Source organism: Loxodonta africana, chromosome 21 (genome assembly GCF_030014295.1).
Source record: "Loxodonta africana isolate mLoxAfr1 chromosome 21, mLoxAfr1.hap2, whole genome shotgun sequence".
Classification (NCBI taxonomy): domain Eukaryota; kingdom Metazoa; phylum Chordata; class Mammalia; order Proboscidea; family Elephantidae; genus Loxodonta; species Loxodonta africana.
The window spans coordinates 30,849,317-30,872,498 of NC_087362.1; the positions used below are offsets into that span (position 1 = coordinate 30,849,317).

General features: G+C 43.5%; 1 protein-coding gene across 2 annotated transcripts in view; it reads left to right on the forward strand.

Moving 5' to 3' along the window:
• KLHDC4 (kelch domain containing 4) overlaps positions 1–6,358 on the forward strand; it is a 46,981-nt gene extending 40,623 nt beyond the window's left edge. For both annotated transcript variants that reach the window (XM_003418140.4, XM_023558087.2), the window contains exon 12: positions 1,272–6,358. In XM_003418140.4, coding sequence (XP_003418188.1) covers positions 1,272–1,474 — 203 coding nt within the window. In that variant the 3' untranslated portion in view covers positions 1,475–6,358. The remainder of the gene's footprint in view (positions 1–1,271) is intronic.
• Positions 6,359–23,182: the final 16,824 nt, after the last annotated feature.

Below are 23,182 nucleotides of genomic sequence, written 5' to 3' on the forward strand. Positions count from 1 at the left end.
TAACTCACATCAAGGAGGGCGCAGGTAACTCTTCCAGTTGAGTGCATTGAGGAGGGTGCAGGTAACTCTCACAGTTAAGTGAGCTCAGGTAACTCACATAGTGAGGAGAGTGCGGGTAACTCAGTGAGGAGGACGCAGGTAACTCAAGTGGGGAGGATGCATGTAACACAGTGAGCAGGACGCAGGTAACTCACAGCGAGGAGGGCACAGGTAACTCACCCCAAGGAGGGTACAGGTAACTCTCCAGTTAAGTGAGCACAGGTAATTCACATAGGAGAGCGCAGGTAACTCAGTGAGGAAGGCGCAGGGAACTCACACAGTGAGGAGGATGCAGATACTTCACAGTGAGGAGGGCACAGGTAACTCATGCAGTGAGGAGACACAGGTAATTTTCATAGTGAGGAGGTCACAGGTAACTCTTGATGAGGATGCAGGTAACTAACACGGTGAGGAGGACGCAGGTAATCTTCAAAGTCGGAGGACGCAGGTAACTTAGCAAGGAGAATGCAGATACATGTCAGAGCAGGTAATGTCAGAGTGAGAACACAGGTAACTCAGTGGCGAGGACGCAGGTAACGCACAGTGAGCAGGGCACAGGTAACTCACAGTGAGTAGGATACAGTAACTCACAGTGAGGAAGATACAAGTAACTCTCACGTTGAAGAAGACACAAATAACTCACAGTAAGAGGACACAGGTAACTAACTCACAATGAGAACACAGGTAACTCCCAGTGAGGAGGGTGCAGGTAACTCTCACAGTGAGGAGGGATAGTGCACAGACTGACCGCCTTAACCCTGGGGTGGCATACCATCCAGTCATCATCTTCTTCGGGGACCACCAAATGGTGCAGGGTCCGACAGAATTAGAAGGCGCCCTGGGACTCCTGGAGACCACAGTGACACACCTTCCGTGGTGGTGAGCCTGTCCGCCCATGTGGCCAAACCTAGCCCGATCAGAGTGCTCTAGACTCCGTGAGCATTGGGTCGTTCTCTAAGCCCTTGTGCTGGTTAAGAGAGGTTTTAGAACTTGATTAAATTTTCATGAAAGCCTGAGTTGGCATTATAGATGTGCTCCTCAGGCAGGCCGAAGTTTTCTCATGTTTGTGTCCAGTGCTCAGGGGACCACTTGCTGGGGAGTCGTCCTGGCATAGCCAGATTCTGGGTGGTGTGTGTGAGTGTGTATCGGGTCCACACACTAGCCCTTTCCACACGCCTGTGCAGCCTTGCCTTGGCTGAGCATGTCTTCTTCACCCCCTTCCCTGTGAGCAGATGAAGGGCCCCCACCGGTGGAGCACGCTGAGAGCTACGCAGATTACCTGCCCAGGACAGAGCGGCACTGGGTGGTACGGGCCCGCAAGAGCTTGGGCCCTGATGCCAAGGAGAAGAAAGTGCTGAGAACTGCTCACGCAATGGCAAAAACGTTTTTCAATGACTCGGTTCCAGACCCTACCCTGAGGCAGAAGTCAGACTGAGTGGAGTGAATGGAATTCCCTTAGCATCACTGGGTGTTTCAAAAAATAAACTGGACTGGTCACGAGGTGGCCACAAAGATGGTTTTGTACAGTGCCAGTTCCGCCAGCAGTCCTGGCACTTGGAGCCTTTCCTCCTGTAGGGGGGTCTGTGCAGTGCGGAAGCATGTGGCAGCACCAGTCTTCACTGGCTGGATGGAGGGCAACGCCTTGCCCGGGAACGGCCCACAGGAAGGGTCTTCTATGCTAACGCCTCACTGTGCTGTGCTTCGTGTGTATGGGGAGGGGTCCTTTTGAGAACAAGAAGTTTTTACAGAAGAGTGTTCTGCTCAGCCACATATCATCACCCTGGAGAATCTCTTTGGTTTCTAAAAATTAGCAAAACACTTTCCTCGTAACCTTTAAATAAAGCACCTTTTGGCTGGGCCAGCCTGCTCCTTCCGTTCCACTTGGTTTTGCTCTCTGGGTATCACATAAAGTGTTCTTGGGTGTTGGGTTACCAGGCTCTTTGAGACTCCTCCCAGCTTACCCTTGTTGGAGGGAAGTGGGGTAGTATCTTTCTAGTCCTTCCCCTTGGGCTGAAGGCCATCCGCACGCGGTACTGCACAGCGAAACCAGGCTCTTCGGGAGGGAGCTGTGATGTGTTAGCTTGCCAAAGGAACCTGCCCAAGGCTGATGACCAAAGGCTGCTTCCATTTGCTTAATTGGGGGTCAAAAGTCAGGCCTTGAAATCACACCTGGTGCAGTTTTTTTCCATTTCATCTTAGTTTTCATATTAGTGTAGATATTCTTAGTTTTCAATAATGGGGTGGATATAATCTCAGTCATTCCATTGATTACTGTGATATTTACTTTAAAAAAGCATCCTTCGGCCAAAGCAAGAGAATAGTGGGCATGCCCACTTCCTGACAGAGAGGGCTTGGGCCTGTGGAAGCTTTAATGGGGGAAGGATGAGGGACTGATTTGCTCCACCAAACCCCTGTCTTCTCATGGTGCTGGAACGGCCCAGAGTTGGTGTCACCTGGAGCCACCCCACTTACCTGAAACCCATGGCTGGGTGGCCCGAAGGGCCAGAGGCTGCAAAAGTGCCAGCTCTTCTGAGGATAGTCTCAGGAACAGCCAGTCCTGCCTGTCTGCAGCAGCAAGTCCTGAGCCCTCCTGTGTGTGGCTCAGGCATCGCGCGTTAGGGCAGTGTGTCCCCCACCAAGGCTGGGGCTCTGGTCATTGTGGGAGAGGCAAGTCAGGTGTCACTCAGAGTGGCAACATCAGCTACCCTCCTGGGACTTAAACAATGGTGTGCAGTTTGTGCTTGGTGAACGCATATGGGTGTGCGTCAGGTTTAACATCTTTATCTGTGATCCCTTCCCTGCAGTGTTGGGTAGTCACCATCTTTTTCTGTAAATGTTCTGAACTGAGTCCAGCTGAAACATCATGAGGTGGGGCTGAAAAGTTGGGGTGAATGCAACAGTTGGCCCACGTGTCTGGCCACTGAAGCCCTTCCAGAACTTAAAGCATTCCACTGAGACCCCTGTCACCCCCATTCACCCTGCCTACTTCTGACCTCAGTGCTTAGGCTGGGTAGCTGCTGCTTTCGGAGGAAGGAACCAGAAAGTCTGTCGTACCAACACATTTGTCTGATATCGGAGACCAGTCGTCTCAGAGCAGTCTGTAACTGGATGTGATTTGAGGGAGAAGATAGTTTTGACTCAACCAAGTTGAAAGACTTTTTTAAAAAACCCAAGTAACAGACAAGCCTCTGAGCTTCACTGCCATGACCACAGGCTGGTGGTAAAGATCCCATTTGCGCGAAGGAGGCCAATCAGAACCAGTGAAGATTAAATGAACAGGTTTCTGGAACATGAGCCACCTCTGCTATTTAATTTCTGTGATGACACCACCAGTAAAGGCATACCTTCAGTGCAGAACAGCAGAGGAGAAGTAAAAATAATGATGTAGGGAAGGAGGCAGGGCCAAGATGGCAGAGTAGTCACATGTTTCATGTGGTCCCTCTTAGAACAAAGACTCAAAAAAAAAAAAAAAAATGAATATATGTGACAATCTTGGAGTCCTGAACATCAAAGACAAAGTTGAGTTGGACTGAGCAGTAGGGGGAGAGAGAAACAGTGCAGAAACAGCGAGGACTTGCCAGACTTGACCTGGCCAACGCCCTGCAGGCTGGATTGGCCAGCGCTCACGGACTGAGACAAGCAGTTTCACTCAGGATGCGTTTTCCACACCAGGAGAAACTGAGCGATGGAAAGTCTACACAGGCCTTTCAGAACCAGGGTACAGCAGCACTAGATCTGTGAAAATTAAGTACAAGCATCTAACCTACCACATGGGATCAAAAAAACCCTTCCCTCTCTGAGAAGTACCTTTCTCCCATTGAGCCACCCCCTACCTGCTCTGCTGCAGTCCTGGTCGGGCTTCGGTGATCGCCACGCCCCCTGGGCCAGAAGTGGAATCTGTCATGTGCCCCAAGCCATTCTCCCAGCTTTGGAGAGGGAACAACATAGAAATAGCAAACAGAAAAAAATGATTTGCTGGCTCCCCTAAACCAAGAGCTAAGAGCAGGCACAGCCCCTTTGCCTAGGCACAATCATAACGGGTCAGCAGACTTTGAATGCCTTTCATAATTGCGTAGACCTGTGTGGGCCCGTTTCAACAGGGTAGGCCCTCATTACCACAGTACAACAGGGTACATACCTGAAGCCTATTTTCAGCTGCAGCAGCTAAGGGAGATTGGCAGATTCGTGACATTTGACATCGCCCTACACATTAAGCAGGGTCCTCACCCTCCCACATCAGAGGCCTAAGGACTAGGGTCTCTACCCACTTCACCGAGCCACCCAAGGCAGGGATCTGAGAATAGGTGGTGCTTCCCAGTCCTTATAACCAACAGCATGGGGTGCTCAAAGTTTCACTGCAAAACCCAGTCACCTGTGTGCTTTAGGGAACAGGGACACACCTTCTACCTAAGCACTCAGGGGCAGCTATCAGCCCCCTACCTTAGCACATAACCCACTACTGCAGCCAGATACCTTTGCCTGCTTCAATCACCCCTACATAGCCCTGCCCATCTAGGACTGTAGGTGAGAGCCTACACCACACATTCAGTGACTCATGACCTGAACACCTGAGGTGAATCCACACAAGAAAATTAAATGGACTCCTGTACTCATACCTAGTAGCAGCTTTAACCACCTGGTGACAGGATGTAAGAACTTCAAAGACACCAATAATCAGAGTAGCTCACATGACCAGTCTATTTGGGCATATCAGAACAAAACAAAAAGCTAAGAGTACCCAAAAACCCAAACCAAACCCAGTGCTGTCGAGTTGATTCTGACTCATAGCGACCCTATAGGACAGAGTAGAACTGCCCCGTAGGGTTTCCAAGGAGCGCCTGGCGGGTTTGAACTGCCAACCCTTTGGTTAGCAGCTGTAGAACTTAACCACTACACCACCAGGGTTTCCAAGACTCAGTAAGCAAACATAAATAAATATAACTTACTGATGGCTTGGAGACAATAGTCAGTATCAAATCACATCAAGAGGCCAACCAGGATGCCTCCAGCAAGTGACTAAAACAACTGAGAAACCTCCCAGAGGAAGATAAGATCTTGGAGTTACTGGAGGTAGAATTCAGAAGATTAATATACAGAGCTCTTCAAGAGATCAGGAAGGCGATCAGGCAAAATGCAGACCAGGCCAAGGAACACACAGACAAAGCAACAGGGGAACTTAGGAAGACTATACGAGAGTATGACAGATTTAACAGGCTGCAAAAATCCATAGAGAGACAGCAAATAGAAATCTAAAAGAAAATAAAATTTCAGAATTAGTAGAAACTTATAGAAGCAGAATTGAGGCAATGGAAGTCAATCAGTGAGATTGAAGATAAAGCGCTTGACAACAATTTATTTGAGGAAAAATCAGATGAAAGAATTTTAAAAAGTGAAGAAACTCTAAGAATTATGTGGGACTCTATCAAGAGAAATAATCTACAAGTGACTGGAGTACCAGGATGGCGGGGCAGGGCGGGGAATAACAGAAAATACAGAGAGAGTTGTTGAAGATTTGTTGGCAGAAAACTTCTGTGATAATTGTGAAAGATGAGAAGATACCTATCCAAGATGCTCATCGAACCCCACACAGGGTACATCTCAAAAGAAAGTCACAAAGACAAACTTGCCAAAACCAAAGATAATGACAGAATTTTGAGAGCAGCTAAGAATAAACAAGCCATCTACAAAGGAGAGTCAGTAAGACTAAGCTTTGACTACTTGGCAGAAATCATGTAGGCAAGAAGGCAATGGGATGACATGTATAAAGCATTGAAGGAAAACAAAATTGCCACCCAGGAATTATATATCCAGCAAAACTGTCTCTCAAATGATGATGAAATTAGGGCATTTACAGGCAAACACAAGTTTAGGGAATTTGTAAAAACAAAAGCAAAATTACAAGAAATACTAAAGGGAGTTCTCCGGTTAGAGAATAACATCAGACAACAACCCAAGACTAAAACACAGGACAGAACAACCAGGTATCAACCCAGATAGGAAAGTCACAGAAATAAATCAAAGCTAAACACTGAAAATAGGGAAACAGACATCAATTTGTAAAAGATGACAACATTAAAACAAAAAAAGGACTAAATAATGTAGTCATAGAACTTTCGTATGGAGAGGAAGTCAAGGCAATATCAAGAAATAAAAGATTGGCATAAATTTAGAAAAACAGGTAATTACTAATGTAACCACAAAGGAAACTAATAATCCTGCACATCAAAATAAAAAGCAAGAAAAACAAAGACTCAGCAATTATGAAATCAACAACAATGAAAAAAAAAGTAAAGAAAATACATAAAGAAAAATACATAAATACGTACTCGGCACAGAAAATTAAGTGGACCGAAGAAACTGTCAACAACACACACAGAAAAAATACATCAAAATAACAGCACTAAACTCATAAAAAAACTCATATCTATCAATAATTATGCTGAATGTAAATGGACTAAATGCACCAATAAAGAGACGAGAGTGGCAGAATGGATTAAAAAAAATCAGTCTATATGCCACCTATGAGAGATACACCTTGGACTCAAAGAAACAAACTAAAACTCAAAGTCTGGAAAAAAAATATATCAATCAACTAACAATCAAAAAAGAGCAGGAGTGACAATATTAATCCTTGACAAAATAGACTTTAGAGCAAAATCCACCACAAAGGATAAGGAGGGACTGTATATAATGATTAAAGGGTCAATACACTAGGAGGACATAACCATAATAAATATTTATGCACCCAGCAACACAGCTGCAAGATACATAAAACGAACTCTAAAACCTTTGAAAAGAGAAATAGCTCCACAATAATAGTGGGAGACTTCAACACACCACTTTCAGTGAAGGACAGAACATCCAAAACGAAGCTCCATAGAGGCCTGGAAGATGTAAATGTCACAATCAGCCAACTTGATCTCATATACAGAGTATTCCACCCAACAGCAGCCAAGTATACTTTCTTTTCCAGTGCACATGGAACATTCTCTAGAATAGACCACATATTAGGTCACAAAGCAAGCCTTAACAGAATCCAAAACATCAAAATATTACAAAGCGTCTTTTCTGACCATAAAGCCATAAAAGTAGAAAACAATAACAGAAAAATCAAGGAAAAAAACTCAAATACATGGAAACTGAACAACACCTTGCTTAAAAACTACTGGATTATTGAAGAAATCAAGGATGGAATAAAGAAATTCACAGAATCAAGTGAGAATGAAAACACATCCTACCAGAACCTTTGGGACACAGCAAAAGCAGTGCTTAGAAGTCAATTTATAGCAATAAATGCACACATCCAAAAACAAAAAAGAGCCAAAATCAAAACATTAACACTACAACTCAAACAAATAGAGAGCAGCAAAAGGAGCCCAAGGGCACGAGAAGAAAGGAAATACTAAAAATTAGAGCAGAATTAAATGCAATGTTAGGTGCTGTTGAGTTGGTTCTGACTCATAGTGACCTTATGCACAACAAAATGAAACACTGGCTGGTACTGCACCATCCTTGCAATCATTATGCTTGAGCCCATTGTTGCAGCCACTGTATTAGTCCATCTCCTTGAGGGTCTTCCTCTTTTCCACTGACCCTGTACTCTACCAAGCATGATGTTTTTCTCCAGGAACTGATTCCTCCTGACAACACATCCAAAGTATGTAAGACACAGTCTCACCATCCTTGCCTCTGAAGAGCATTCTGGTTGTACTTCTTCCAAGACAGATTTGTTTGTTCTTCTGGCAGTCCACACTATAGTCAACATTCTTCGCCAACACCACAATTCAAAGCCATCAATTCTTTGGTCTTCCTTATTCATTGTCCAGCATATGAAGTGATTGAAAATACTATGGTTTGAGTCAGACGCACCTTAGTCTTCAAGGTGACAGTTTGTCATACTGTGGGGGCTTGCATGTTGCTGTGATGCTGGAAGCTATGCCACCGGTATTCAGATACCGGCAGGGTCACCCATGGAGGACAGGTTTCAGCTGAGCTTCCAGACTAAGACAGACTAGGAAGAAGGACCTCACAGTCTACTTCTGAAAAGAATTAGCCAGTGAAAACCTTATGAATAGCAGCGGAACATGTCTGATACAGTGCCAGAAGATGAGTCCCCCAGGTTGGAAGGTACTCCAGAGAACTGGAGAAGAGCTTCCTTCTCAAAGTAGAGTCGACCCTAATGACGTGGATGGAGTAAAGCTTCCAGGACCTTCATTTGCTGATGTGACATGACTCAAAATGAGAAGAAATAGTTGCAAACATCCGTTAATAATTGGAACCTGGAATGTATGAAGTATGAATCTATGAAAATTGGAAATCAGCAAAAATGAAATGGGACACAAACATTGATATCCTAGGCATTAGTGGGCTCAAATGGACTGGTATTGGTCATTTTGAGTCATACAATCATATAGTCTGCTATGCCAGAAATGACAGCTTGAAGAGGAATAGTGTTGCATTCATCCTCAAAAAGAACATCTCAAGATCTATCCTGCAGTGCAGTGTTGTCAGTGATATGATAATACCTTTTTTTTTTTTTTTTTATATGCCTACAAGGAAGACCAGTTAATACGAGTATCACTCAAATTTACACACTAACCACTAAGGCCAAAGATGAAGAAACTGAAGATTTTTATCAGCTCCTGCAGCCTGAAATTGATCAAACATGCAATCAGGAGGCATTGATAATTACTGGTGATTGGAACGCAAAAGTCGAAAACAAAGAAGGAGGATCGGTAGTTGGAAAATACGGTCTTGGTGACAGAAACAATGGTGGAGATAGAATGATAGAATTTTGCAAAACCAACGATTTCTTCATTCTAAATCTTTTTTCACCAACATAAATGGTGACTGTACACATGGACCTTGCCAGATGTAATACACAGGAATCAAATTGACTACATCTGTGGAAAGAGACAATGGAAAAGCTCAGTATCCTCAGTCAGAACAAGGCCAGCAGCCAACCATGGAACAGACCATCAATTGCTCATACGCAAGTTCTGAAACTGAAGAAAATCAGAGCAAGTCCACGAGAGCCAAAATACGACCTTGAGTATATTCCATCTGAATTTAGAGACCATCTCAAGAACAGATTTGATGTGTTGAATGCTAATGACAGAAGACCAGACAAGTTGTGGAAGCACATCATACATGAAGAAAGCAAATGAAATAGAGACTAGAAAAACAAGAGAGTTAACAATACTAAAAGTGGTTCTTTGAAAAGATCAACAACATCAATAAACCACTGGCCAAACTGACAAAAATAGGAGAGGAAGCAAGTAACCCACCTAAGAAATGAAATGGGTGATAGCACAACAGACCCAACTGAAATTAAAAGAATCATAACAGAATACCGTGAAAAATTGTACTCCAACAAATTTCAAAACCTATGGGAAACAAATTTCTAGAAACACTACCTACCTAAATTAACACAAACTGAGGTAGAAAAACTAAGTAAACCTGTAACAAAAGAAGAGATTGAAGAGGTAATTAAAAAAAAAAAAAAAAAACTCCCAAGCAAAGAAACAAACAAACAAAAAAAAAACTGCCTCTGACGGCTTCACTGGAGAATTCTACCAAACTTTCAGAGATGAGTTAACACCAGTACTACTAAAGGTATTTCAGAGCATAGAAAAGGATAGAATACTCCCGAATTCTGTGAAGCCAGCATAACCTTGATACCAAAACCTGGTAAAGACACCACAAGGAGAATTTTAGACCAATATCCCTCATGAACATAGACACAAAAATCCTCAACAAAATTCTAGCCAATAGAATTCGACAACACATCAAAAAAATAATTCACCATGACCAAGTGAGATTCGTACCAAGTATGCAGGGATGGTTCAACATTAGAAAAACAGTAAAAAAAAAAAAAAAAAAGACAAGAACCACATGATGTTATCAATTGATGCAAAAAAGGCATTTGACAAAGTCCAACACCCATTCATAATAAAAACTCTCAGCAAAATGGGAATAAAAGGGAAATTCCTAAACATAATAAAGGGCATTTACACAAAGCCAACAGCCAACAGCCAACATCATCCTAATTGAAGAGAACCCAAAAGCATTCCTCTTGAGAATGGGAACCAGACAAGGAGGCCCTTTATTACCACTTTTATTGAACATTGTGTTGGAGGTCCTAGCCAGAGCAATAAGGCAAGAAAAAGAAAGGGCATCCAAGTTGGTAAGGAAGAAGTAAAAGTATCCCTATTTGCAGATGATATGATCTTATACACAGAAAACCTTGAAGAATCTGCAAGAAAACTACTGGAACTAATAGAAGTTTCCAGTGAAGTATCAGGTACAAGATAATCATACAAAAATCAGTTGGATTCCTCTATACCAACAGAGAACATTGAAGAGGAAATCAAATCAGTACCATTTACAGTAGCCCTCAAGGACATAAAATACTTAGGAATATATCTAACCAGAGATGTAAAAGAACTATATAATGAAAACTACAAGACATTACTGCAAGAAACCGGAAGAGACCTACATAAGTGGAAAAACATACCTTGCTCATGGACAGGAAGACTCAACATTGTGAAAATGTCTGTTCTACCCAAAGCGATCTACAGATACAATGCAATCCTGATCCAAATTCCAATGACGTTTTTTAATGAGATGGAGAAACAAATCAACTTCATATAAAAAGGGAAGAGGACCCAGATAAGTAAAGCATTACTGAAGAAGAACAAAGTGGGAGACCTCACACTACCTGATTTTAGAAACTATTGTACTGCCACAGTAGTCAAAACAGCCTGATATTGGTACAACAATAGATACATAAACCAGTAGAACAGAATTGAGAATCTACATGCAAATTCATTCATGAATGAGCAGCTGATAACTTGACAAAGGCCCAAAGTCAGTTAAATGGGGAAAAGACAGTCTTTTTAACAAATGGTGCTGGCATAACTGGAAATCCATCTGCAAAAAAATGAAACAAGACCCATACCTCACACCATGCACAAAATCTAACTCAAAATGGATCAAAGACCTAAATATAAAATCTAAAACAATAAAAGATCATGGAAGAAAAAATAGGAACAATGCTAGGAGCCCTAATACAGACCATAAACACAATACGAAACATAACTAACAATGCACAAACACCAGAAGAGAAACTAGATAACTGGGAGCTCCTAAAAATCAAACAATTACGCTCATCTAAAGACTTCAACAAAGGAGTAAAAAGACAACCTGCGTACCGGGAAAAAATTATTGGTTATGACATATCCAATCAGGGTCTGATCTCTAAATTCTACAAGATAGTGCAAAACCTCAACAACAAAAAGATAAAACGCAATTTAAAAAATGGGCAAAGAATATGAACAGGCACTTCACCAAAGAAGACATTCAGGTGACTAACATATATGAGGGAATGCTCACGATCACTAGCCATTAGAGAAATGCAATTTAAAACTACAATGAGATATCATCTCACCCCAACAAGATTAGCACTAATGCAAAAACGCAAAATAATAAATGTTGGAGAGGTTGTGGAGAGACTGGAACACTTATACACCACTGGTGGGTATGTAAAATGGTGCAACCACTTTAGAAATCAATTTGGGCGCTTCCTTAAAAAGCTAGAAATAGAAGTGCCATACGATCCAGCAGTCTCACTCCTTGGAATATATCCTAGAGAAATAAGAGCTGTCACACGAATAGATAGATGAACACCAGTGTTCATTGCATCACTGTTCACAATGTCAAAAAGATGGAAACAACCTAGGTGTTCATCAACAGACCAATGGATAAACAAATTGTGGTATATATATATGTATATATATACAATGTAATACTACTCAACCGTAAAGAACAATGATGAATCCGTGAAACATCTCACAACATGGGTGAATCTGGAAGGCATTATGCTGAGTGAAATTAGTTGGAAAAGAACAAATATTGTCTGAGACCACTATTATAAGAACTCAAGAAAAGGTTTAAACACAGAAGAAAATATTCTTTCATGGTTACAAGGGTGGGGAGGAAGGGAGTGGGGCGTTTGATAACTAGATAGTAGACAATATCTTAGGTGAAAAGAAGGACAGCACACAATACAGGGGAAGTCAGCACATCTGAACTAAACCAAAAGAAGTTTCCTGAACACTACCAAACACTTTGACGATCAGCATAGCAGGGGCTGTGGTCTGGGGACCATGGTTTCAGGGGGCATCTGGATCAATTGGCATAACAGTCCATTAAGAAAATGTTCTGCATCCCACTTTGGTGAGTGGCATCTGGGATCTTAAAAGCTTGCAAGTGGCCATTTAAGACGCATCAATTGGTCCCAACCCACCTGGAACAAAGGAGAATGAAGACCACCCAAAGACACAAGAAAAATATTAACTGAAGAGGCAAAAGGGCCACATAAACCGGAGACTCCATCAGCCTGAGACCAAAAGAACTAGATTGTGCCTGGCAACCACCAATAACGGACCTCACGGGGAAACACAGTAGAGAGACCCTGATGGAGCAGGAGAAAAGCGTGGTGCAGAACTCAAATTCACGTAAAAAGACCATACTTAATGGTCTGAGACTGGAGGAACCTCAGAAGACGTGCGTGGTCCCTGTAATCTCAGTCAACCCAGAACTAAAACCGTTCCTGAAGCCAACTCTTCAAAGATTAGAGTGGACTATAAAACACAAAATAATACTCTTGAAGACTGTGCTTCTTAGTTCAAGCAGATACACAGACTAAATGGCAGCTCGTACCTGGAGGCAGGATGAGAAGGCAGGAAGGGACAGGAGCTGGTTGAATGAACATGGGAAACACAGGGTGGAAGGGGGGAGTGTGCTGTCGCATTATAGGGATTGCAGCAAAAGTCACATAACAATATGTGTATAAATTTTTGTATGAGAAATTGAGCTGTAAACTTTACCTAAAGCACAATAAATAAAAGAAAAAATATATGATGTAGGACTGGGAGTCTTAAGAATAGCTGTGGCGGTGCCCTGCTGGGAAGCGGCAGAGCACGCTGCTGCTTCTCTTCTGGGACTGGGTGCTGGTGAGTGCGCTTGACACCCAGGTGGTCACCATGGGAATGAGGGACAGCAAGAAGCTGGAGGCCAGCTGGGAAGTGGCTATGTCTAGCATCGGGACGCATGCTCTTGGATGTCATGGTCCTGCCTAGGTCCTGGGTTTGTTGAGTTGTACATGTTAAGCCCGCCCCTATCTCCAGCCCATTCAACAGGTTCTGCCCTTTCTCTTCGTGGCACTTATAAATTGGCCACATCACACCCTGAGGAAACTCCACCAGGGCTGGGCGAGTAGAGACAGACACAGCTGCTCATTTGTCCACAGACCCACAGCCCCTTGGAGGGTGACATGAGACCTTATGACTGATGTAGTTCGTTACCCCCACCTCTCGAGAGCAGCTGAGCCCAGTAGGTCAGCCACGTGGTATTAAGGTGCACGCTAAGGGGTTGTCTGTAAGCACTGATGTTTTGGGGGCTGGGTTGAAGTAAGTAAAAATCAAGGGAGCCACCGGTACCAGTTAAGCTTGGGAATCACCATCATTCAGCATGATTGGCTCTTTTGTTTTTGTTACTTTTTATAGGTGATGATGGTGTTTATTGCAGTTGGACATCTTCAGATTTTTTGATTGAATTGGTATAAGCAGGAGGTCAGTGACTAGGTGACGACTAGGAATAGGTTTAGGGACCAAATACTAAGAAGAAGGGGCCAGAGAACTCCTGGCCATGAGGGATGATCTCCTCATTAACGTATTCCCATCTGGGGCTGGAGAGGGTCTTCCTGAGCCTTCCCACTTGTGACCAGGAGTCTGTGAACATGACAGGAGAGTCAGGCTTGGACAGCACTGCTTAGGGGTGTTGAGAGGAGGACGAGGAACACAGTGTTAGGCTGGCAGCTCTAATCAGAGGAGGATATCTAGGGGGTGACCATTGCTTCCAGTGGGAAAGAAGTGGCCAGGCTGCAGCCTGACTTGCTGACGTTGACCTGGCCCCATCTCCTGGTTCTGTGCGCACTGCCAGAGTGCTCTAATTATTACGGATGTAAAATCAGGCAGCAAAGCTGTGTTGGCCCTGGTAGCCCTGCTTATAGATGGCAGTCGTTTTCATTTCTGTTTTACGAAGCATCTCGGCAGTGCCATTCTGGCCCAGACTGAGCCTGGTCACTCAGATCTGCACCAGCTGTCCCCAAGGCCCACAGGCTACCACCAGGACCAACCTGCATGGCAGTGGCCACAGATGCTGGCCCCAAGGGTTCAAGCCGATGTTTCCGTGTCTGAATTGCAATAGCTGTCTGGGTGCAAGCCACCAGGTGCTCAAGAGGCCACTGCGAGGTGGCAGCTGGTGGGTCTGGCACCCAGGGTGGGAGCAGACTGGGGGCTGTGGTCTTTCCCGAGTAGCGCCAGGGCCAGCATCTTGGGTAAGGGCTTGGCGCAGAGGGGTTAGGGACGGGTGTTTGGAAGCTCTTCTGTGGAGGTGGGACTTGGAGAGAGCAGGGTCTGTGTCAGGGAGAGCTGCTCAGGCAGGAGGAACACATTTAAAAAGATGTATCGGGAAGAAAGATGTTGAATGATCACCCCCTGAAAAACAAATACAGAAGCTTACAAAAGTAAAAACCAGAAAAAAAAATCAAACCCACCGCCGTCTAGTCGATTCCCGACTCAGAGTGACCCTGTAGGGCAGAGTAGCAGAAGCAGACTGCCACATCTTTCTCCCTGGAGCAGCTGGTGGGTTCGAACCACCAACCTTTCAGTTAGCACCCAAGCACTAACCCACTGTGCCACCAGCGTTCCTCCAAAAGTGAAAAGAGGTTTAAAAAAAAAACACTGTATAATGAGGCACTTGAGGGCAGAGCCTGTAAGTGAGGTTCATCCTTTGTGTCCTCTGTCAGCTCACTGCGGACCGTGAAAACTGTGGCTATGCTGCATGTCAGTGCTGGAGAGGACACGCTAGGCCTTGTCCACCCTCACCCACCATCGTCTGCTTATAGGTGAGGAACCAGAGGCCCCAAGAAGGAGTTATAGTCACCACCTGGCGAGAGAAAAAGCTAATTATGGGAAACACTGGCATGGGGAGGTGGTGGGCGTATTTCTGAATTGTGTTCTTGGTGCGTGTCCTCAAAAGTCAGTAAGACCCTCCAGACACTACAGAGTCACTGTTAGGTGACATCAATTCAGTTCCTTAAAAAGGATTTTGTCTTTCTCCATCTCACGATTTTGGCGATGTAAGGAACTTCTGGTAAACAAACAGATTTGTAATGAGGTGACACAAGTTTTCCAAAGTTTTAAATAAGGTTGTTTATTACTAAGGTGAGCAAGATTTTTCTTGAATCTCTTACTTTCAGTAGTGAAATACATAGTGATGGTATGATTTTAACATTCACTAAAGAAAATTATTTCCAAGCTAAAGGAAAAAGGCCAATGTCACTTTTTTAGCCACTTCATTAATAAGGAAAGCCAGATTATAGTCAACATTCCCTTTTTTGCCAATGCACAAAATAATTGTGCCATATCAGCAAACAGTTCACATTCATCAAGAAAAAAAGTGATAAAAGAAAACGCAGATGGAGACCATTTTACCTTAGAATGCACGAGAACGCATAGGCATCAGGGCTAGTGGTTTCGTGTCTAGAGCGAGGGCAAGTTTTCACATGATGCTCACCCAAATGGCGAGGGGTTGTGTTGGGTTTTTGTTTACTTCAGTCAGGCTACATTGGGTGGTGCTTCTTTGGAAATGGATGAATGGTGCAAATAAGTAAAGTCTAGGTAACTTAGAAGTTCAGTCTAGCTCAGTGTGCGGGAGGGCGCCGGCAGGTTAGGTGTCACAGGTGCAACATTGACGGGGTAGGACAGCCTGCATGCGTGGGGGAGGAGCTGCGCCACAGGGTAAACTAGGAGATGCCTGTCTGCTCAATTCTGCAGCCTTGGGCCCGATCGCCCTCAGGGCCCGGGGGTAAAAGTCTAAGTTCCAGCTCTGCTGACTGTGGCAGTGACTGGTCTGCCTTCAGAGCCCCCGAGAAGAAAGGCTGAGGTTCCCAAGCTGGACTTGAAGGGTCAGCCATCAGGTGTGCTCCCGTGGGGGTGGAGGGGGGGAGTGCCCTGGTGGGGTCCTGGAGAAGGCCTGCAGCAGGCCCCGCCTGCAGATGGCCCCACCACACGTCTCCTCCTGTGCCTTCACACCTGTCTTCTTAAGCCTAGTCACGTATTTGGAAAACTATACCGGGTATTTGGAGAATTGACATCCTTCCTAACTAGTTTTCTACCTTTTTACACTCAGCATGGTATGTTGTTGTCGTTAGGTGCCATTGAGTTGATTCCAACTCATAGAGACCCTACATACAACAGAACGAAACGCTGGCCAGACCTGCGCCGTTCTCACAATCACTGTTGTGCTTGAGCCCATTGTTGTAGCCATTGTGTCAGTCCTTCTCGGTGAAGGTCTTTCTCTTTTTACTGACCCTCTACACTACCAAGGATGACGTCCTGCTCCAGGGACTGGTCCCTCCTGATAACATGTCCAAAGTATGTGAGACAAAGACTCGCCATCCTCACTTCTAAGGAGCATTCTGGCTGTTCTTCCAAGACAGATTGGTTCATTCTTCTGGCAGGCCACAGTATATTCAATGTTCTTCACCATCACCGTAATTCAGAGGCAATCGATTCAGTCTCCCTTATTCACTGTCTAGCTTTCACATGCATATGAGGCTATTGAAAACACCATGGCTTGGGTCAGGCGCACCTTAGTCCTTAAAGTGACAGCTTTGCTTTTTTAACACTTTAAAGAGATCTTTTGCAGCGGATTTGCCCAATGCAATACGTCATTTGGTTTCTTGACTGCTGCTTCCATGGCCTTTGATTGTGGATCCAAATATAATGAAATCCTTTACAACTTTGAAATTTTCTCCATTTATCATGACGTGGCTTATTGGTCCAGTTGTGAGAGTTTTTGTTGTCTTTATGTTGAGGTGTAATCCATACCGCAGGCTGTAGTCTATGATCTTCATCAGTAAGTACTTCAAGTCTTCACTTTCAGCTAGCAAGGTTGTGTCATCTGCATGTCGCAGGTTGTTACTGCGTCTTCAACCAATCCTGATGCAGAGTTCTTCTTCATATAGTCCAGCTTCTCAGATTATCTGCTCAGTATACAGAGTGAAGAAGTATGGTGAAAGGATACAACCCTGACACATACCTTTCCTGACTTTAACCCATGCAGTATCCCCTTGTTCTGTTCAAACAACTACCTCTTAGTCTAAGTACAAGTTCCTCAGGAGCACAATTAAGTGTTCTGGAGTTTCACTTCTTTACAGTGTTATCCATAATTTTTATGATTCACACAGTCCAATGCTTTTGTATAGTCAGTAAAACACAGGTAAATATCTTTCTGGTATTTTCTGCTTTCAGCCAATATCCATCTGACATCAGCAATGATATCCCTTCTTCCACATCCTTTTCTGAATCCAGCTTGAATTTCTGTCAATTTCCTGTCAGTGTACTGCTGCAACCACTTTTGAATGATCTTCAGCAAAATTTTACTTGTGTGTGATATTAATGAAATTGGTAATTACCACATTCTGTTGGATCATCTTTCTTTAGAATAGTTACAAATATGGATCTCTTCCAGTCAGTTGGCCAGGTAGCTGTCTTCCAAACGTCTTGGCATAGATGAGTGAGCATTTCTAGCGCCACATCTGTTTGTCGAAACATCTCAGTTGGCATCCCGTCAATTCCTGGAGCCTTGTTTTTCGCCAGTGCCTTCAGTGTAGCTTGGACCTCTTCCTTCAGTACCATCAGTTCTTTATCATACGCTACCTCTTGAAATGGTTGAATGTCTATCAATTCTTTTTGGTACAGTAACTGTGTATTCCTTCCGTCTTCTTTTGATGCTTCCTGCATTGTTTCATATTTTGCCTGCAGAATCCTTCAGTATTACAACTCAAGACTTGAATTTTTCTTTCAGTTCTTTCAGCTTGAAAAATGCCAAGCGTGTTCTGCCTTTTTGGTTTTCTATCTCCAGTTCTTTGCACGTTTCATTATGTTTTACTTTGTCTTCTCAAGCCACCCTTTGAAACCTTCTGTTCAGCTCTTTTACTTTATGTCTTTCTTTCACTTTAGCTATTCTGCGTTGAAAAGCAAGTTTCAGAGTCACTTCTGACATCCATTTAGGTCTTTTCTTTCTTCCCTGTCTTTTTAATGACCTCTTGGTTTCTTCATGATGTCATTCCACACAACTCATCTGGTCTTCGGTCATTAGTGTTAAATGTGTCAAATCTATTCTTGAGATGGTCTTTAAGTTCAGATGGCGTATACTCAAGGTCATATTTTAGCTCTCGTGGACTTGTTCTAATTTTCTTCAACTTCCGATTTAAACTTGCATATGAGGACTTGATGGTGTGTTCCGTAGTCGGCCCCTGGCCTTGTTCTGACTGATGATATTGAGCTTGTCCGTCTTCTGTTTCCACAGATATAGTCAGTTTGATCACTGTGTATTCTATCTGGCGAGGTCTACATGTATAGTTGCTGTTTCTGTTGCTGAAAAAGGTATTTGCAAAGAAGAAGTCATTGGTCTTGGAAAATTCTGTCATGTGATCTCTAGTATCGTTTCTATCACCAGGGCCATATTTTCCAACTACCGATCCTTCTTTGTTTCCAACTTTTGCATTCCAATTGCCAGTAGTTATCAATGCATCTTGATTGAACGTTTGATCAATTTCAAACTGCAGAAGTTGGTAAAAATCAATTTCTTCATCTTTGGCTGTAGTAATTGGCGTGTGAATTTGAATAATAGTCATATTAATTGGTCCTTCTTATAGGTGTATGGGTATTAATCCTGTCACTGACAGTGTTGTACTTCAGCATAGATCTTGAAATGTTCTTTTGGACAATGAATGTGATGCCATTCCTTTTCAATTTATCATTCCCAGCATAGTAGACCATATGATCGTCTGATTCAAAATGGCCAGTACCAGTCCATTTCAGCTTACTAATACCTAGGATATTGATGTTTTTGTGTTCCATTTCATTTTTTGACATTTTCCAATTTTTCTGGACTCATACTTTGTGCATTCCACGTTCCTGTTATTCATGATTGTTTGCAGCTGTTTCTCCTCATTTGATTTGTGCCACATCAGGAAATGAAGGTCCTCAAAGCTTGACTCCATCCATGTCATGAAAGTTAACTGTACTTTCAGGAGGTGGCTCTTTCCCAGTTGCATTTTGAGTGCCTTCCAACCTGAGGGGCTCATCTTCTGGCAGTATATCAGACAGTGTTTTAGTTGAGCTTCCAGACTAGGAAGAAGGATTTGGTGGTCTTCTGAAAAAATTAGCTGGTGAAAATCACTGTGGTATAGGAGAGTCATTTATTGAAGACTAACTAGCTGGATAACACACCTGCCATAGTTTTTAATGGACTTATTTTGGGGGGTGAGGACCTTTAGCTTGTATCAGTTCCATTATTGGTCAAGGTTGAACACAGTATCCAATGTAAAAACGTTCCGTTTACTCCATGTGTCCTCAAGCTGGAAAAACAATATGAAAGCTGTATGATCCCATGATATGATGGGAATAGATGCTTGGTCATGTCAAGGGCTGGGCCTCAGTACTGATGGGAATAGAATCCTCGTGGACCATCTCAGGCATGACAAGAACTAGACCTCAGTACTGGAGGGAATAGAATTCTCATGGACCATCTCAGGCACATCAAGGACTGGAGCTCAGTACTGATGGAATAGAAGTTCTTGTGTACTGTCTCAGGCACGGCAAGGGCTGGACCTTCTTATTGATGAAACTAGAATACTCATGGACTGTTTTAGGCACATCGAGGACTGGAGATCAGTACTGATGGGAATAGAAGGTCTCATGGACTGTCTTGGGCACGTCAAGGACTAATGCTTGGTACTGATGGAAATAGAATCCTCATGGACCATCTCAGACATGACAAGGGCTAGACCTCGCTACTAATGGGAATAGAAGGTCTTATGAACCATCTCATGGATCTCTTCCAGTCAGCTGGCCAGGAAGCGGTCTTCCATATTTCTTGGCATAGATGAGTGAGCACCTCCAGCGCTGTATCTGTTTGTTGAGACATCTCAATTGATATTCCACCAATTCCCGGAGCCTTGTTTTTCGCCAGTGCCTTCAGAGAAGCTTGGACTTCTTCCTTCAGTACCATCGGTTCCTGATCATATGCGACCTCTTGAAATGGTTGAACATCGACTAATTCTTTTTGGTATAATGACTCTGTGTATTCCTTCCATCTTCTTTTGATGCTTCCTACGTCATTTAATATTTTTCCCAGAGAATCCTTCACTATTGAAACTCGACGTTGAATTTTTTCTTCAGTTCTTTCAGTTTGAGAAATGCTGAGCGTGTTCTTCCCTTTAGGTTTTCCATCTCCAGTTCTTTGCACACATGTCATTATAATACTTTACTTTGTCTTCTCGAGCAGCCCTTTGAAATCTTGTTCAGTTCTTTTACTTCATCAATTCTTCCTTTTGCTTTAGCTGCTCTACGTTCAACAGCAAGTTTCAGAGTCTCCTCTGACATCCATCTTGGTCTTTTCTTTCTTTCCTGTTTTTTCATGGACCTCTTGCTTTCTTCATGGATGATGTCCTTGATGTCATTCCACAACTCGTCTGGTCTTCAGTCACTAGTGTTCAATGCATCAAATCTGTTCTTCAGATGGTCTCTAAATTCAGGTGGGATGTATTCAAAGTCATGTTTTGGCTCTCGTGGACTTGCTCTGATTTTCTTCAGTTTCAGCTTGAACTTGCATATGAGCAATTGATGGTCTGTTCCACAGTCGGCCCCTGTCCTTGTTCTGACTGATGATACTGAGCTTTTCCATCGTCTCTTTCCACAGATGTAGTCAATTTGATTTCTGTGTGTTCCATCTGGTGAGGTCCATGTGTATAGTCACCATTTATGTTGGTGAAAGAAGGTATTTGCAATGAAGAAGTTGTTGGTCTTGCAAAATTCTATCATTCAGTTTCCGGCATTGTTTCTGTCACCAAGGCCATATTTTCCAACTACCGATCCTTCTCCTTTGTTTCCAACTTTTGCATTCCAATTGCCAGTAATTATCAATGCATCTTCATTGCATGTTCGATCAATTTCAGACTGCAGCAGTTGATAAAAATCGTCTATTTCTTCATCTTTGGCCCTACTGGTTGGTGTGTAAATTTGAATATTTATGCCTATTCCCAAGAGGGTGATCCAGCTGAATGTGGAAATTATAGAACAATATCATTAATATCATACACAAGCAAAATTTTGCTGAAGATCATTCAGAAATGGCTGCAGCAGCATATCGACAGGAACTGCCAGAAATTCCGGCCGCTTTCAGAAGAGAATGTGGAACTAGGGATATCACTGCTGATGTCAGATGGGTCCTGGCTGAAAGCAGAGAATACCAGAAGGATGTCTACCTGTGTTTTATTGACTATGCAAAGGCCTTCGAGTGTATGGATCATAACAAATTATAGATAACATTGCGAAGAATGGGAATTCCAGAACACTTAATTGTGCTCATGAGGAACCTTTACATAGATCAAGAGGCAGTTGTTCGGACAGAACACGGGGATATTGATTGGTTTAAAGTCAGGAAAGGCATGCATCAGGGTTGTATTCTTTCACCAGGCCTATTTAATCTGTATGCTGAGCAGATAATATGAGAAGCTGGACTGTATGAAGAAAAACGGGACATCAGGATTGGAGGAAGACTTATTAACAACCTGCACTATGCAGACGACACAACCTTGCTTGCTGAAAATGAAGAGGACTTCAAGCACTTACTAATGAAGATCAAAGACCACAGCCTTCAGTATGGATTGCACCTCAACATAAAGAAAACAAAAATCCTCACAACTGGACCAATGAGCAACATCATGATAAACGGAGAAAAGATTGAAGTTGTCAAGGATTTCATTTTACTTGGATCTACAATCAATGGCCATGGAAGCAGCAGTTAAGAAATCAAAAGACACATTGCATTGGGCAAATCTGCTGCAAAGGACCACTTTAAGGTGTTGAAGAGCAAAGATGTCACCTTGAAGACTAAGGTGCGCCTGACCCAAGCCATGGTATTTTCAATCGCATCATATGCGTGTGAAAGCTGGACAATGAATAAGGAAGGCCGAAGAAGAATTGATGTCTTTGAATTGTGGTGCTGGCGAAGAATACTGAATATACCATGGACTGCCAAAAGAACGAACAAATCTGTCTTAGAAGTACAGCCAGAATGCTCCTTAGAGGCAAGAATGGCAAGACTGCGTCTTACATACTTTGGACGTGTTGTTAGGATGGATCAGTCCCTGGAGAAGGACACCAGGCTTGGCAGAGTACAGGGTCAGCAGAAAAGAGGAAGACCCTCAACGAGGTGGATTGACACAATGGCTGCAACAATGAGCTCAAGCATAGCAACGATTGTAAGGATGGCTCAGGACCGGGCAGTGTTTCGTTCTGTTGTGCATAGGGTTGCTATGAGTCGGAAACGACTCAACAGCACCTAACAACAACAACAACATGAACCATCTCAGGCACATCAAGGATTGGACCTCAATACTTATGGGAATAGAAGTTCTCATGGACCCTTTCGGGTCATGGCAAGTGCTAGACCTCGGTACTGGTAGAAATAGAATCCTCATGGACTATCTTGGGCACCTCAAGGACTGAAGCTCAGTAATGATGGAAATAGAAGTTCTTGTAGACTGTCTTGGGGTACGTCAAGGCTGGACCTTCTTATTGATGAAACTAGAATTCTCATGGATCATCTTGGTCATGTCAAGGACTGGAGAATCGGTACTGATGGGAATAGAAGGTCTCATGGACTGTCTTGGGCACATCAAGGACTAGCACTCAGTACTGATGGAAATAGAATCGTCGTGGACCGTCTCAGACATGACAAGGGCTAGACCTCAGTACTGAGGGGAATAGAAGGTCTCATGGACCATTTCAGGCATGTCAGGGACTGGACCTCAGTACTGATGGGAATAGACGGTCTCACAGACCCTCTTGGGTCACAAGAGCTGGACCTTGGTATTAGCCTGTTATAGGAGACAGCCCGGTGCCATGCCAACCTTACAACAGGGGTAGGATGGACTACTAACATGAGCAGAAACCAAGTGCTGTGAAGGCCATGCCTTGGACCCAGGAAGCTCCTTAGCCAT